We start from the raw sequence: 17,584 nt of genomic DNA, 5'->3' as shown, positions 1-17,584 counted from the left end.
GAGTGTTGCAGTATGATATTGGATTTAAAGCCCACTTCTGCCTGGAATTTTGGGTAACCTTGGCACTGCCATTCACTTTGCTTCAGTACCTCCTGCTTAAAAGGGGATTAATGGTCTGGTTGCTTGTAGAATAGCTTTGAGAGGTGCCTGGGGCAAACTTACCTTGTGAAGCAAATATGCCACAGAAATAGTTGGCAGTAACAGGGTTCTTCTCTCCAGATCTGGCATAGCAACACTGGTACATGTTTAGTGCTTCCTGAACCTATAAATGAACCAGAAGCACAGCTACCCTTGGAAATTCACACTTCTCAGAGCTCTTTGATTTCTCCATCTAAAATGTGTACACCAAAGTGCATGCATTTGTGAAGACAATGTACAAAACTACATCCTATTATGGGGAATTTGCCTGCAAAAAGGTTAATATTGGGCAAAGGTGTGTCTAAAACTGCAGACATTCAGAGAAATGTACACAAAATGCAAAAGTTTTGAATAGTCTTTTTTAAAAAGAAAAGTAAACTTCTTGAGTTGATACAGAAATGGAATTCAAATCTACTTGGTTCTGAGCTGAAGACTGGGAAAAATAAGAATCTGAAAGAAACTGAAAGTGACAGATTCATCCATCCCTGTCCTTGCTAAATAAACTCTGAAATATAGGATGCTTTTATCTGAGAGAAGTAAAGTTTGACAGTTTCAGACTTCTGCTTTGTTTTCTGACGGGTTTCCCCAAAGAGCAATGGTTTTCAATGCACTAGCTAACTTCATTTGAAATGCCCCTCACTTCTTCAGGGCTGAGAAATGTCATTTGGACCAGGCAATCTGAATTGACACTTCCAAGACTTGAGGAGAAATATCAGTGGTGGGCCAACATGCTTTCAGCACTAGAGGAATATTTTCAGGCATAGGAAGAAAACAGAAACTAAGAGAGGCCTGGAGAAGAGGAGGTTAAGGGGTGATATGATAGCCATGTTCAAATATATAAAAGGATGTCATATAGAGGAGGGAGAAAGGTTGTTTTCTGCTGCTCCAGAGAAGCGGACACGGAGCAATGGATCCAAACTACAAGAAAGAAGATTCCACCTAAACATTAGGAAGAACTTCCTGACAGTAAGAGCTGTTCGACAGTGGAATTTGCTGCCAAGGAGTGTGGTGGAGTCTCCTTCTTTGGAGGTCTTTAAGCAGAGGCTTGACAACCATATGTCAGGAGTGCTCTGATGGTGTTTCCTGCTTGGCAGGGGGTTGGACTCGATGGCCCTTGTGGTCTATTCCAACTCTATGATTCTATGATTCTATGATTCTAGAGGCCTAGGGAACTTGATATGGCCAACTGGCCAAATCCCAGTCTCCCCCCATCACCCAAATGTGACACATAGGTGTGACTACCCTCCTGTCAATCACTGATGGCATAATGACACCCAGAAAATGACACCTGTCAAAATTCAAAGAAGGTTGCCAATCAACTGATTGGCGCTGGGAGGATGCCTTCAAAGAGGCTCCATCTAACTGCTGGTCAGCTGATTGACAGTTACAGGGAACCCCTTTAAAGTCCCCACAGATGGGCCTCGTGGGCCAAATGGGAAGGTTTGAAGGACCTAATTTGCTCCATGGGCTGGAGGTTCAACCTGCCACTGATGCATTATTTTCAATTACCTCAATTTTAAAAAGCTTTTCATACAGGTGTTTTTTTAAAGAAAGCAAACAAATAATTGAGGACCGTGCAGCTCTTTTGTGTAACAATTTCCCCCCATTTATTACTAATGATATTGCATCATCATTAGCGGAAGATGACAATGAGCCTTTTCCACTTTTTGTTTTCCTCGAGTCTTTTCTCTTTTGTCTCTTCACTCCTAATGGAAAGAATTACAATTCAGAGACAATTCCAAGGCAATCAATGGAGCAAAAATGAAGAAAACCTTGTTAGTCTATTTCTTGTTTAACATTCTGGAGTCAATTGGCTTTTTAGATGATTCACTTCTATGCATAAAGGTGTTAATGGGGATGGGGGAGGGAGAGGGGATGAGATGGATACAAAGCAGCATTAAGAACAATAAAATAAAATTGCCATTCCATCTACAAAAAACACCTCCAACAAAACAAAATAAAACCAGAACAAGACAACAACAGGCTTTGCATATAAAGAGCTTGATGGTTGTTAAGCAACAGCTACATTAGATGAGCAGAAATTAAAACTTCACAGCTCCTTAAACACCACATAAAGCACCCCGGGTCCCAGTCAGCACTGGAAGACTTCATTCCCATTCAGGAGAACTGCTTTAGCATTTAAGCACAAAGGCATCATCATTAGGCTGAATAAATTCTCTGAGACATGTCTCAGTTATAGCGACCCTGCATACCGAAAGTCTATTTTTTTAATACCTTATGGAAATACATTACACACACCCAACAGACCTGTTGGTGCGTGTGTTTATAATCACCCTATAAATCTTGCTCTGTGTTTGTGTGTGTCATGGGAGGTTCAAGAAAGTGGTTAAGCTCACCAACACAAAACAGTCCATTAAAGCAGAGTTGTTTTACTTGGCACACACAAAATACACACTCTATATTTACACACTACATACAGGGTACACAAAGGCTTTTCTCCTGTCTGGTTCCAGAGAGGTTTCTGCACTTCAAAGTCCTTGCTGAACAAAGTCCACATCCAAGTTCTAAGTCAATTTGCAGAGAGTCCTGCCACAACTCTGAGTCCTGAAGTCTGACAATTCCCCAAGTCTTCTTCTCAGATGAGCTCTTCTCAAAATGTTCCAATAACTCTGCAGCTCCACAAGGACCCACTTCTTCCTGAAAATGACCAATGACTCCTGTCCCATGATGTAATCTGAGCCCTTTAAACAGAAAGATATGTGCCTAATCTGCCCAGTAATACTAATGAGGAAGTCACCAGATTCAGCCAGGTACATCTCAGGAATGAGCTAGCTCTTTCCTCACTAACTAATTGACTTAGAACTTGACTCCCACTAACACACATACCGTATCAAGGGAATTGGGGTTGCTTGTGTGTAACCTCCACCTGCTCCAAACTGCGTGAGGCGGTTGCGTTTTCCCCGGCTGAGCAGCCCCCCTTGGGCACGACTGCTTCAGTCGCTGGCAGAATCCGTCAGTGGGTGTTTCCTAAACTTCTTCCAACATAAAAATTCCTTAACGGACAGCCTCCTTCTCGCCTCTCTGCGCGGCAGCCTTCTGCGCAGAGTGGGTGTGCCTATCGGTGGTCCTCCACTCTCCTCACTGACCTCACTTGAAGAGTCTCGGAGCCTCCCCTCCGAAGTGCTCTCCAACCCTCCTTTCTTCCTGGTGTCACCTGATTTTCCTTCCCCCGCGGGAGCCCTCTCTCCTCCTGTACTGGTTCCTTCTCCGGCATCATTGGAGAGCCTCGCCTCTCTATTTTGCTCCGATGTCAGTTCCCTGACATCCCGCAACAAGCATTTTTGTACTGTCTACTAACAGCACATTTTATGGCTTTCTGCTCTATGGGCAGCCTAATCAATCCATCAAGAAAATCTCCATTACAATGAACATTGATATTAATAGTATTTTGTATGGGGGTTCTTAGGCAGTTACCATGGCCCTTTAGCACTTCTTGGCTGCCATGTTTTTCATGCCAGACCACGGAGACTGCCACTCTCTTTACTGAGCCAATAGCAAGCAGTGTCAGCTGGTGTGACACAAAGTCTGTCCTATTTTGCTTCTGATACCTAATCACAACTGATTGCATACCTTCTTACATTGCAAAGAAGACAAAGGCTGGGACGGGACCCGTGGATATGTTTGCCATTCACTCAATAGATGCATTAATCCCATGGTAGGTGATTTTGAATGTTCTAATAACAAACTATATCTGAAAGTCATCTTGAAATGTATGGAATTGGTTCAGTTGATTAATAAATTGCTTTAATGGGATTTTATGAAACTGAGATGCTTATTTGGGCAACTTTTTAATTAGACCAAACTAACTTCCCTTTATAAAACAATATTTGGATGAGCCATCTCAGCCCAGCAGTTCCTGAAGAACTTTGCTTCAGGATGAGAACAGAAATCGGGCTCCGGCGGCGCAGCAGCAGTGGGTGGCCCCATTAGCTAAAGTGGTGCTTCAGGTTAAGAACAGTTTCAGGTTAAGAATGGACCTCCAGAACGAATTAAGTACTTAACCTGAGGTACCACTGTGTGTGTGTGTGTGTGTGTGTGTGTGTGTGTGTGTGTGTGTGTATATATATATATATATATGCTTTCGTAGATTTTCACGGGTACAGGAATGCAGGTTTTGGTGTCCTCGGGTATCTTCCCGTGTAAAAGTTGGGGTGTCTAGGCGACGTTTCGACGAGGTCTCACTCGTCATCTTCAGGCTGGTGTTTTCGGCTTCTTGTTACTGGAACAGAGCAGGATCTCAGTGTTTGAGTTCCTATAAATACTGTTGAGGAGGTTCTGGGCAGAGAGGAAGTTCCCAGGCTAGTGTGCCTTTTCTTCTTTTGTTCCTTAATTGCTTGCCACAAAACCACAGCTCGCCCCTATACACGAAGCCAAGCCAGAGCACAACTAAATGTAGTACACCCATCTTCTCAGAAAAACTCTTCACAAAGTTCAAGAGGTCAAGACACAAAGGCTTTAGCAACTAATCCACACCTAATGACCCACCTAAGTGGTACTCAGGATATCACTCAAGAAATCACTCAAGATATCCCTCAAGCAATTAAGGAACAAAAGAAGAAAAGGCACACTAGCCTGGGAACTTCCTCTCTGCCCAGAACCTCCTCAACAGTATTTATAGGAACTCAAACACTGAGATCCTGCTCTGTTCCAGTAACAAGAAGCCGAAAACACCAGCCTGAAGATGACGAGTGAGACCTCGTCGAAACGTCGCCTAGACACCCCAACTTTTACACGGGAAGATACCCGAGGACACCAAAACCTGCATATATATATATATATATATATATATATATATATATATATATATATATATAAATTAATCAACCCCACAATATTTGGATATTGTAACCAGTGGAGGCTTTTCACTAGAGCTCCTAGGTTTCCTCCCAATGAGAATGTTAGGCAGGTTTGTAAAATCCCCTCCAATACCAAACCCACACTCCTGTCCTACAGAACGAATTAAGTACTTAACCCGAGGTACCACTATATTGTCCTTTGTTCTTTTTCTCTTTGCTGTCTGATGCTAGAGAGAGAGGGAGTTATGTTGCAGTGCTCCGTGTGTGTTTATATGTAAATACAGTGGTGCCTCGCAAGACGAAAAGAATCCGTTCCGCGATTCTCTTCGCCTTGCGGTTTTTTCATCTTGCGAAGCAAGCCCATTAGCGGCTTAGCAGATTAGCGCTATTATGTTCTACCTCCACTGTCAGAGGCTTCATACTTCTGAATACCAGTTGAAGGTGAGCAGAGGACTGCTACGTTCCTTTCCAGCTTGCAGACTTCCCACAGGCATCTGGTCGGCCACTGTGAAAACAGGATGCTGGAGCAAGTGAGCTACTGGCCTGATCACACAGTCTCTTCTTATGTTCTTAAGCAATGAGCTTTGCTACATAGTCCTTCCAACCCTCCTTTCTTAAGGCTGCATTCAACTCAGTCATACCCAGTGTCAGTGCTAAATAGGATTCCACAGCCATCCCTAGAACTTTGTTCCCATACAAGCATTATTCACTGTGAATGACAAGATAGGTGAACAAAAAGAAACACAGACATGACCACACATCCTTTGGCAGTGAGTCACTTTGGGATGAAATTGCTCCATGAACTCACAAGAATAATAGAGTTATAAGAGCCAGAATGAATAGCTATCGGGAAAGAGCTGACTTTCACTCTGTCTACACAGAGCACGTTGGCCTGTGGCCAGGTGAGGGTTTTGTCCACTGCCGATTAAAGAAATTTGCACCTGTGTGATCAATCTGAGATTGATAGGATTGCTGTTCTTTGCTTAAGATATGCGAAGCACCGGCCTGAGTCACAGCAAGAGGCTTAAGGGTGTCATGTAATTTGGAGCTGAATCTATTTGAAGAAGGAGATGATATTCAGAGGTTCCACAGCAGACTGAACTCTGTGTGCTTTGATGCGATGGTTGGCGGAGGTATCGCCCAAAAGGTTACCTGACAAATGTAGGACTTTATTGTTTGCTTTGATTCACTTTGCAATGTGCAGGCTTGGAAAGCAATCAAAAAGAACAAGGAGCCTGTTGCTGGGTGTTTTTCTGGCTATTTCAAAAAAGTCAGCCCTCTTCATATCTGAAATCCCTGGCCACACATACTTCCTAACTGCCCCACTCTCACTTCCGGTTTATCTTTGCTTCTCAGGATTTCATCTTTTGTCCAGGACTCCTTGCCGTGTGTGTGTTTAATGAGGCCCTTCCTATTGTTTTCGACTCCCCTCAACACTTTCTGTCGGCCTCCTGTTTTCCCTTCGCCTGCCTTAGATCTGAGCACCTCTGCCAGAGACATGGCTTAGTTGAGGTCTTACAGAGTGCACAGCTCAGGAGTTAAACAGCTGCCATGAATCTCCACCAACATCTCCAGGTGTGGTGGGAGAGACTCTGCCTGAAACCCTGGGGAGCTGCTGCCAGTCAGTGTAGACCAGTGTTTCTCAAACTTGGGTCTCCAGCTATTGTTGGACTATAACATCCCTAGCTAGCAGGATCAGTGTTCAGGAATGTTGGGAGTTTAGTGCAGCAACAGCTGGAGACCCAAGTTTGAGACCACTGCTGTAGACAGTGCTGAGCTAGGTGAACCAATGTTCAGATTCAGTATAAGGCAGCTTCTTGGGTACCCCTCTCAGGGTCTATCTCCACCACCTGAGGCACTGCAGGGATGCTGCCCAGCCTTGGAAGCAAACACTTATTGTCTCTTGGTGGATTCTTGATGCACCATGAGACAGGAGTGTGCCCAGCTGAATCATTCTTGAGGATGTGGTTCTGTGGTTCACATAAGTTCAAATAAGTCCATGGGTGTGATGACTCAGAGTTCATAGCTATCACCTTGGGTTAAGTATCAACAAAACTGCTTGACTTTTCAGGTGGTTTCTATGGTTTTAAGCCTTGGGTATCATTCATGGCTAGGGCCATGACACTGCTTGCCCAGCACCTTGCCTGTGACATCAGGACAGCTCAACCAATCACTACTTTTTCCATAAAATCCCAAAGCACTGTCAATGGTATCTTCTAGAGCAGGTATGGAGAACCTTTGGTCTTCCAGATGTTACTGAACTACAGCTGCCATCAACCATGTCAGTTGGCCATGCTGGCTGGGCCTGATGGAAGCTGTATTTAGCAACATTTAGAGGACCACTTCTGATCTAGATCATTTTTACCCTGCTGTTCAGTGAGCTCACATACAATTTGATAACAAAACATATAAATTGTTTTGTGGCTGTGAACTTCCCCTCTGCCAGTTGTTTCACAAATGGATGCAGGACAGAGTGGTGACAAATTGAAACAAATGAGATGGGTTACTAGAGAGAGGACCTTTTCAGTATTGGTACCCCAGAGTGGTCTTCCTAGTGCCCACTTGATGACCTTTTTAGGTGCCAAGTGCATGCATTTTCAGTCTCTCTCCCCCCTGCCTTTTATACATGTATTTTATGGACGTCATTTTCTGTTGCTGGTCCAATTCTGGGTGAGATTATAATTTCCTTTCCTATTTTATGATTTTTTAGTATTTACTTGTGAGCCACCCAGAGGGCACTTGTCATTGGGTGGCGTATAAACATTGGAAATAAATAAATAGACAAATGAATAAATGAATGAGTGAATGTAAATAAATTAAAACACTATGTGTTTACAAACTGAAAGACATTACATAAAATGGGAGGACGGTGAGAAAGGAAGGGGGGAATTGATTACCAATAGTAGTTCTAAAGTCAGCTGGAATGGAAACCGTTCAAAGACAGAAGGAACTCAGGGGAGTTCGTCTTTCAGCAGTGCTGTTCAGATGACCCTCTCCTTTCCATCACTTCTGTGGCTTCAGCCTGCTGACAAATGACAGCTGAATGAGAGACATCTTACTGGGCCTGGGCCTTTCAGTGGAGTTGATGGAATGAGTCCTGCTTTTTCGCTGCAAGTCCACTCTGCAGTGTATGGGGGAGAAAACAAACACACACACACCAAACATGGGATAATGTGAAGATCTTGCTATGCATTCTTTGCCTGTGTAAGAGCCTTAAAATATTTAAAACCACCAAATGCACTTGAGTGATAAGCAGCAAAGGCTTCTCTTTTCCTTCCTTCCTAGGCTTGTTACGTTTTCAATTCATGTATTATGAATACTAATGACCCGGCCTTCACCGTGTGGTCCAAGGGCAAGGAACATATGGAATCAATCCAGCAAATGAAAACAACATACAACATATGTTATGTGCAAGTTCTGCCTTCCAGCAGATTGAGGTGTTCTCAGATTCATAGAGATAGAGGAAGCTGTTCAGAGTAAGATTGTTCAATCTTACTCAGTATTGTCTACACTGATTGGCAGCTACTGTTCAGAGATTCAGCAGGGCACATTCCCAGTCCTATGTGGAGATGCCAAGAATTGAACCCGTGTGCAAAGCAGGTAAAGGTAAAGGGATCCCTGACCATTAGTTCCAGTTGCGGATGACTCTGGGGTTGCGGCGCTCATCTCGCTTTATTGGCCGAGGGAGCCGGCGTACAGCTTCCGGGTCATGTGGCCAGCAAGACTAAGCTTTTGAACTGCTAGGTTGGCAGGAGCAGGGACAGAGCAACGGGAGCTCACCCCGTCACGGGGATTCGAACTGCCAACCTTCTGATCAGCAAGTCCTAGTCTCTGTGGTTTAACCCACAGTGCCACCCGCATCCCGTGTGCAAAGCAGAGACTCCACTATTTAATAATAATAATAATAATAATAATAATAATATCACCTCATTTTGAGAAGAAATACCAAGGCAGTTCACAAACACGCAAAAGCCAACAGCAGAATAGCAAGCAAAACTGAATTATAAAAATATAACTACCCATAATTAAAGCACGTAGTAGAACAATTTCATTAAAACATCCATAATTAAAATGTATAATAAACAAGCTCATTAAAATAGCATAACAGTTAAAAATGATGATTTCTGCCCCCCACCCTTTCCCTTCCCACGTGCTCTGCCTCTTTTATAAGTTGCAAGCCTATGGCAAGAATTTGTCAGCATGACAGGTCCAGAAACAAAGGAGCCTAGTGGTTTACAGGCAAAGGTGAACACCTTTTCAAAGCTACTCACAATATAGTATATACGAAATAAAATGCAAGGTAAAACAGTTTAATGATGATGTGGCCAAGCTGTACTTCAAGGAAAGCCTGAATAGATGTGGATGTAATGGTCCACCGGCTGTCATTCTAATGTCAGGCAACTGGCAGCTGTTTGCACCCACATGGCAAGCTTGGCCTATGGAGGTGGTGGAGATAAGATTCTGGTCCACAGGCATTATCTAGCTCCCTCCCCATGTTCTTGAGGCACCAAAGCATAATGCTGTGTGTAGGTGTTTAGCCAGTGTCCAAAGGGAAGGAATTCTGTTAGGCAAGTGCTAGTGAGGTCCTGAGAGGCTAGCACTACATTCACACTTGATGAATGGCAGGAAATTATGTCAGAACTTGAAGTGAGGGAACATGTGATGCTCCACAGGTGAGGAACACTTGAAAAAATATGAAATCAGTCGGCATACTCGACCTGGCTCTTTTGATGAAAATTATGATGCTCAAAGACATGCATCTTCAACAACTATCTGGCCTTAGCAATCTTTCTGTCCACTCGCACTGTTGTCTGCTTTCTTTATTCTTTTCTATTTCTCTTCTCTTTAGTGGTCCAAATTCACCTAAGCTTTCCCATCTCAAATTTCCTTTTGACCTGTTATCCCTGGGAGAGGACCATTACCTCTATGGGAAGGGAGGTTGAAGCCTTTCAAACCATATTTCCTTTATAGGGGAGTTTTTAATGTTTAATGTTTTATTATGTTTTTCTATATGCTTAGAAGCCACCCATAGTGGTTGGAGCAACCCAGTCAGATGGGCGGCATACAATTAATATTATTATTATTTATTTATTTTCTGGGCAACCTTCCAAGGCTCTCTAGAGAGTGATGTGAGTGGTCAGAGGCAAAGTGGGCGGGGCATAAAACACACGTGCTTTGAACAGTAGGCTAGTTTGTACACAAACTCACACACATTTCTCTAGCTTCCATCCAGCGGCACTATCAAGAGTTCAAGGGCACTTATAAGTCATGCAAAAACAACTGGGAGAAAATGTAGGGCTGAGGCAATATCTCCCCCAATAGCCCACACTCTGGAGACTAGCAGAAAGTGCTGTGTAAGCCATTTATGCCAGAAAGTTAGTCACAATAAGATGAGCTAACTGGTGTCTTCTATGCCGGGAAGTCTGACACGCACCTGAGCTAACTGTGTCTGTTTTTAAATTTGCACGATTGCAGTTTGGGCAAAAAATCTGCACATGGTCGTAGTTTGGGGCAGACAGGACAGGAGGTGGGGGAAGCTAAAAAGTTCTGTTTCTCTTGCCTACATGAGTATGGTTGCGCTTTCTTTGCCTGCTTGAGTAAGCCTGTAAGAAGTTGTTTGTCGCATACTGAGTTGTACTGAGTTGAATAGGATTCAGAATGCAGCAGTCTGATTGGTCCTAGAACAACAGGAACCAGAATGCAGCAGTCTGATTGGTCCGCAGGAGCCACCCAGTCCAACTCTATTATTATTATTAGTCCTAGAACAATAGGATTCAGAATGCAGCAGTCTGATTGGTCCTAGAAAAATAGGATCCAGAATGCAGCAGTCTAATTGGTCCGCAGGAGCCACCCAATCCAACTCCAGGTGGAAGTGAATCTGCAACCTGATTGGCCTACAGGAGAATCCCTGAATTAGCCAATCACGTGGGGCCCATTGTGTAAATAATGTATATAAAGCAGACATTTCGGGGGAACTTCCATTCCTCACTACTATGAGCTGAAAAAAGAGCATGAAATCCACACTCAACTCTGAGTATATTTCGCATACTATAAAAGGAAGCTACAGAGAACGAGGAGGGGCTCAGCCTTCGGGAGATATCCCATTGCAGCCCCAGCACAGGTGAATAAATTCTGACCGTCCTCGGAGAACCCGGTGTCTGTCTTTATTGACTGGAAAAACCTGCAACAGGGCCAGTGAGGGGTGTGGGTTGGGGCGATAGGCTGTGACCTTCAGAAAGTTCTGGTGGCCACATAAAGAGGCCTGAAGAGGCAGGTTTCCAGGTTTGAGGTTTCCCATCCCTGCTTCATGGCTTCTCACTGACATCTGGTTGGACACCATGGGATCAGGTAGATCAGTGCTCAGATCCAGTATGGTGAAATGTGTTTATATTGAAAGAGGTATTGTTATATATTAACCTGTCTTGGAGCCAGGAAGGACAGCCTGCATGCCACAGAGAGCAGAGCGTATCCTTTTCTCCACAAACAAGGAAAAAATAATAACAAGCAGTTAATAATAATAAAAAAAGGAGCCTGACTTTGCTCCAGTGAACATTAACTTCAGAGTTCATGGACTATGAATTCAACATGCTTGATTGGATTAATGCAAAAGATAAATAAATAAAAATGTTAATCTAATATTTTTGTCTTGCCTCTGGTTAAAACAGCCATAAATTTGATAATGCATTTTTGAAAACACTCTCTGGGTGAGATCACAGTATGAATTTGATTATCCTTTTACCTGCTTATTGCTTTATCCTGTTGCTTATCACATCATTTAGTTGGCTTTGTGGAGCCCGGCTTGAATTTCCATCATGAGAGCAGGGTAGGGAGGGAGTCAGACCTCCAGACAGGTTGCTCACACTGTGGTTATACACCTTAATGCATTATATAAATTGAGAGATGAGTATCGCTTTAATGACAGATTTCTCTATCGTGGTTTACAGTAGGTTTCCTTCCCTAGTTGGATTAGCAACACAGCCCCCAAGGCCCAATGGCCAGGCATTCAATTTGACATTTCCATTCTGACAAGATAGAAAAGAAAAGTCCTGTTTTGCCTTTTGGTTGTTAAAGATGCACACAAATCTTCATTTTTTTTTCCATTTTCCATCTTTTTTTTACAAATTAACAAATATAAATCATCCTGGGAGGCTTTTTGTCAATAGATCAGGGTGAAGATGCTTTAAAGAAATAAAGAGCTTGTCATATTCTCCAGCCAACCCAAGAGAAGCAGGAGGGAACTCACTCATCTCTAACTGTGTTGTGCCTTTTAAAATAATATCACTGGTCTTGCCTCAGCCTAGTGTAGTGGTTAAGAGCAGTGGACACTTAATCTGGCGAACTGGGTTTGATTCCCCTCTCCTCCACATGCAGCTGCTGGGTGACCTTGGGCTAGTCACACTTCTTTGAAGTCTCTCAGCCCCACGCACCTCACAGAGTGTTTGTTGTGGGGGAGGAAGGGAAAGGAGAATGTTAGCCGCTTTGAGACTCCTTCGGGTAGTGATAAAGCGGGATATCAAATCCAAACTCTTCTTCTCTTCTCCTGCCTTGCTAGTGCTTTTCATCTGTTGTAGATTTTGAAATGCATACCATCCAACATTTCTCCAGTGAAAATAGGGATGTCCAGTGCTATTGTTCTAGAAAAAGAGGTGCCAGAACTCACCATGAATGCCCTCCTTGTTCTCTTATAATGGCAATGGTGCCCGCCTGAGAGATGCTGGAACTGAGGTTTGGTGAGTTCCAGCTGAAAAAGAGCCCTGAGGATGTCCTATTCCATACCTTCCAACATTTCCCCAGTGAAAATAGGGATGTTCAGTGCTATTATTCTAGAAAAAGAAGTGCCAGAACTCACCATGAACGCTTCCCTTGTTCTCTTGTACAGTGGTACCTCGAGTTACAGACACTTCAGGTTACATACGCTTCAGGTTACAGACTCCACTAACCCAGAAATAGTACCTCAAGTTAAGAACTTCGCTTCACGATGAGAACAGAAATCGTATTCTGGTGGCGCGGCAGCAGCAGGAGACCCCCATTAGCTAAAGTGGTGCTTCAGGTTAAGAACAGTTTCAGGTTAAGAACGGACCTCCGGAACAAATTAAGTACTTAACCTGAGGTACCACTGTAATGGCAATGGTGCCCACCTGAGAGGTACCGGAACTGAGTTCCATTGAATTTCGACTGGGGGGGGGGAAGCCCTAGGGATGTCCTATTCCATAACCTCCAACATTTCTCCGATGAAAATAGAGACATCCTATGGAAAAGCAGAACATTTCGGGATCAAATCAGAAACTGGGACGGCTTCTGTAAATCTGGGACTGTCCCTGGAAAATAGAAACAGTTTGAGGGTCTGGAATTGATGGCAGGGACTTTTCTGTTTTATTGGTCTAGGAGCAAAGAATCAGGCTGTTTGTGAGACAGAGTTGAATCCTTTCCCAAAGGGCCTTTTATCCTTGCTAGCGTCCTGCCTCCAGCCTACTGTAATTAATATGTCACAATCCTACCCATCCCCTCTGTTCTGTACTGAAGTGGTGATCAGGTGGAGTCACCCTGTTCACCCTGTGGCTTCTTAAACCACCAGCAGCTATCTGCAAATCGGGAGGGTGGCACTGGGGTTTCACATCTTTGTAGAAACTGAGCAAACCGCAAAGGCACTGAGGAGCAAGTTACTAAGTTCCAATTGTAACCTGTTGCACGTAGTGATCTGCACCAGAGAGCTTTGGGCTTTATACAGGAGTATTCAGGAGATGGTAGGTTTTCCGTTTTAATCACATTTAGGAATGGGGAGTATGAGGCATTCTGTCTCATCAGTGTCATATTAATGGAACCTCGCTAGGTTGCTAAGATGAAGTGCTGCTTTGCAAAACAATGGAATCAAATTTGCACCAGCCTAATGCATTGTATTTGTTGATTATGTTTCAGTGGAAATTGCAATTGTGGCATGGTAGTTTGCCTTCAGCTAAACAAAACTGCCTGAAGCACTCCAACAGGAAGTAATTCGGGGCCACAAAGAAGGTTGTGCAATTCTCTAGCAAAATAAATTGTTGTTCTGAATGACTCCTTCAACTTTCATGGTTCTGTGCAGTGTGGCTCAAAGCGAGCAGTGACAAATCAGTCTCCCTTGTGAAGCATCATCCATTTATCTGGAGTAGTTACAGCCAAATTCCATAAAATATCCCAGCCCTCTCACACAATAGTAGACAATTCCTCCTTTCAATGAACACAAAAAGGGCTCCTGTTATTACACTTCAATTTGATTGCACATTAAAAAACCTTCCAAATCTTTCTAGTGTTTTATTATACTGATGTAAAGCCTATCCTTGATTTAATTAAAGAATTGTGGGTTGGTGCTTTACTTCTCTGTCTCCTTTCTCAGTGTTTCATTTTGTTTTTTGCATAGCAAGGACATTCATTTAGGCAATCGGCAATGTAGGGAACAGGAAAGTTTTAATGATAATGACAGAGCACATTATGTTAATCAGGAGCGGGGATCTGATATACATCTGGGGTCGAGACACCTTCTTCTGTTTTGAGCTACTTCTTCACAGAAAATATGGTAGTGGCTGCTGGGTCTAGAATGATTGCTTGCCTACTTTTGAAAATTCGAAGAAAATGGGGGATAGAACCACAGAGTTAGGTTACTGCTAAATCGTGTGTGTGTGTGCGTTCAATGGGGAGATAACAAAATAAAGTTTGGTTCTCATAACATAAGGTATCTGTTCAGATGTTAACTAAAAATAAGTAGGGTGGGGGAGCTTCTTAAGTGCCTCACTCTGGATCTGAAATGACTTCTAATTCCCAGTCTGTACCATATCCAGTGTTCTGCTTTCCAGTATATATGGTGGTTTTTCAGGGATTCCCCTCTTGTCTGCAAGGTGTGAACACTCTTAACATTACATTTCTTAATCTGTGCTATGGCTTTGCCAGTACAGAACACTGCTACAGAGCCTCTCCTCCTGAAAATGAAGGGAGGGGTTGTGGGCGGGAGCCGAGCTCCGCCTCAAGCAGGGGGCGTTAGCCCCCTGCCATTCACTCACCTGGCTGGCGCATCACGCCCATGGGCAAGCACCCAACCAGGTGCCTTGGAAGGGGCGTGGACTGCAGCTTAACTAGCTGCTGTGCCAGCCACACGGCCCTCACTTTGCCCTCCCGTCGCAAGTCAGCTCCACCTACTGGTGAATAACCCCCCCCCTTTTAGACTCACCCCACTCTCCGAGTGGGTGGCGTCAACTGACGTGATCCAATGCCTAAGCCAATACCTTTTCACTTGCTGTAATCAATAAAGTTGTGGCCTTTTCTTGCCCATTAACCTTACATCACGTGTCCGTGTGTTTTCATTCCACTACGCGGGGATCGGATCCTTGAACCACAAATCTCTGTTATGAGCAAGAGCCATCCCTGAACTATACTTTCTAAACTCCGATCTGTGCTCAGTATCAGGGCTGTCAGCCAACTGAAAAATATCGAGTTGCATAGCCATGGAAGCTTTTTGGGAAATTCCTCCCCCCCCCTTAAAATATGCATTTCACCAAACCTCATTTATTTATTTGTTTTTTAGGAACTGGAACTACTGTGAGGCAACTAGCACTCATGGTTAAAAAGGAAAGATCATATTTAATATTTTATTTTTCATTCCCTATTGGAGGAACACACCGGAACCAAAACACAGCTTTGCAAAATGCACGAGTATGGCATTAACTTTGAACCTCTCCAATTAAAATTGACCCTTCATTAATCATCAAAAGCTTTAGTTGCTGGATTTGCCCATTAAGCCTAGAATCAGGCTGCAATCCTGCACCCACTTACCTGGAGCAGCTGGACAAGGGAAAACAGGATGCAGTGATGTCATCAGTTGGAGCACTGGGGTTACTGATGAGTCTCCTTGCTCTGGCAAGTAAATAAACTCTTAAGAGTTCAAGTCTTTGCAAGCTTGTGTGCATTTCTAATTAAAGGCTTAAGGTTACTTTTCAGCGGGCAGGAGATCTTTTGCTAAAGCTCAATTTGTTTTGCAAGTTTAATCCATACATTCGGACGTAAGCATCACTGAGCTCAATGAAGCTTACTCCCAGGAAACTATACGTGGGGCTGGAGCCATGCTGCTGGGAAGTTTATCATATGCTAGGACTCCATGAAAGTGTCACAATTTTTCATAGCATTTATTTCTACAGAAGCCTGCATTTCTGGATTCCCCTATGGGGGAATGTCATGATGCACTTGTAATTTTAAATTTACCACTACACCAGTGCCTGGTAGTAAGTTGCATTAAACTCAGTATGACTTATTTCTGAGTCAAACTCTGTAGAGTTACGCTTTCATTTAGTATGTAAATCGCTGTTCACTTCTCTGGATTCAAATGTTTATCCTGTATTTCATTTTCTGCTGTCTTTTTTCTCCCTTATTCTATAGTGTGTGTGTGTGTGTGTGTGTGTGTGTGTGTGTGTGTGTGTGTGAATTTTCTCTCTTGCAGTGAAACGGAAGATTTCCCACTGAGAATATTTAAATACTCCTCCCCGCTGCTCCTAAGACAAATGGTGTGATTATTAAGTAATAACCATTCCTTTTCCTTTCGTAGATCCCGGGTTGCACAGGCAACAATTTTTCCTGCAGAGACCGTCAAATGTGGTAGTTGTCGAAGGGAAAGATGCTGTGCTGGAATGCTGCGTCTCTGGCTATCCAGCCCCAACGTTTACGTGGCTGCGAGGAGATGAAACAATCCCATTCAGGTACCTAGTTCCTCAGTTTATAACAATGCGTTGGAAAGAGCAAATCTAGAATTCTGCTGCTTGCTTTTGGATCAGCTGCTTTGTCCAATGTGGGAACACCATTGCTGAAAGGAGAGAAAATTATACGTCTGCTGGACCCCTATGGGAAGGAGTGAACAGCCCTCCCACTGAATATAATCGATCATTCATGCTTATGATATTGTATAATATCTTTTTAAATTGACATGAGCTACCGGGAACAGTGGAGAGAGTGGGATATAAACCTTCTAAAACTAACAAAGCCATCCTACCCATTCCCTTATTTTAAACCAAGTTTTCTTGCCAATATTCCAGGTCCAAAAAGTATTCATTGCTGGCTGGCAGTAACTTACTGATATCTAATGCAACAGATGATGATTCTGGGACGTATACTTGTGTGGTCACCTACAGGGAGGAGAACAGCAGTGCTTCAGCTGAGCTATCTGTTTTGGGTGAGTACAGAGAATTCTATATCTTTTGCGGAGTCCTTTGCGGTCTGAAAAAGTCCTTTGCATCTGAAGAAGGATTCACTGCGCTTCCAGATGGGTATTTATTGTGGAGGCTAACACTAAGTGTCTAGACTATGTCACTGGCGTAAAAATGCTGGCTTATACTGTATCTTCTCCCCACCTTTATACTTTCAAGGGCTAATCTGATAAGTGAAAAAACAAAAACCTGTTACTTGTTTGCTATATCACAATGACTGGTTTGCAAATTAACTGGAACACCCTCAGATTTCTTTGTTATTATTGGGTTTTCTTTATGAATCTCAGTCAGGTTGAAAGACATCGTCACATGCCTACAGTGCCATGAAAAACATTCAATTGTGTTTATTCTCAAATTGAATTCCAAATATTGTCTCTGTGGTTGGGTAATTTTTTAGCTCTGTGGATA

General features: G+C 43.3%; 1 protein-coding gene across 3 annotated transcripts in view; it reads left to right on the top strand.

The window, feature by feature from the left end:
• The window catches only part of DCC (DCC netrin 1 receptor), a 928,036-nt gene that overhangs the window by 450,730 nt on the left and 459,722 nt on the right, over positions 1-17,584 (top strand). For all 3 annotated transcript variants that reach the window (XM_077936487.1, XM_077936485.1, XM_028749092.2), the window contains exons 4-5: positions 16,522-16,672; positions 17,006-17,142. In XM_077936487.1, the coding sequence (XP_077792613.1) occupies positions 16,522-16,672; positions 17,006-17,142 (288 nt within the window). The remainder of the gene's footprint in view (positions 1-16,521; positions 16,673-17,005; positions 17,143-17,584) is intronic.

This window comes from Podarcis muralis, chromosome 11, assembly GCF_964188315.1.
Source record: "Podarcis muralis chromosome 11, rPodMur119.hap1.1, whole genome shotgun sequence".
NCBI lineage: Eukaryota > Metazoa > Chordata > Lepidosauria > Squamata > Lacertidae > Podarcis > Podarcis muralis.
The sequence above is the reverse complement of the archived record's forward strand: the minus strand, read 5'-3'. Positions and strand labels throughout refer to the sequence as shown.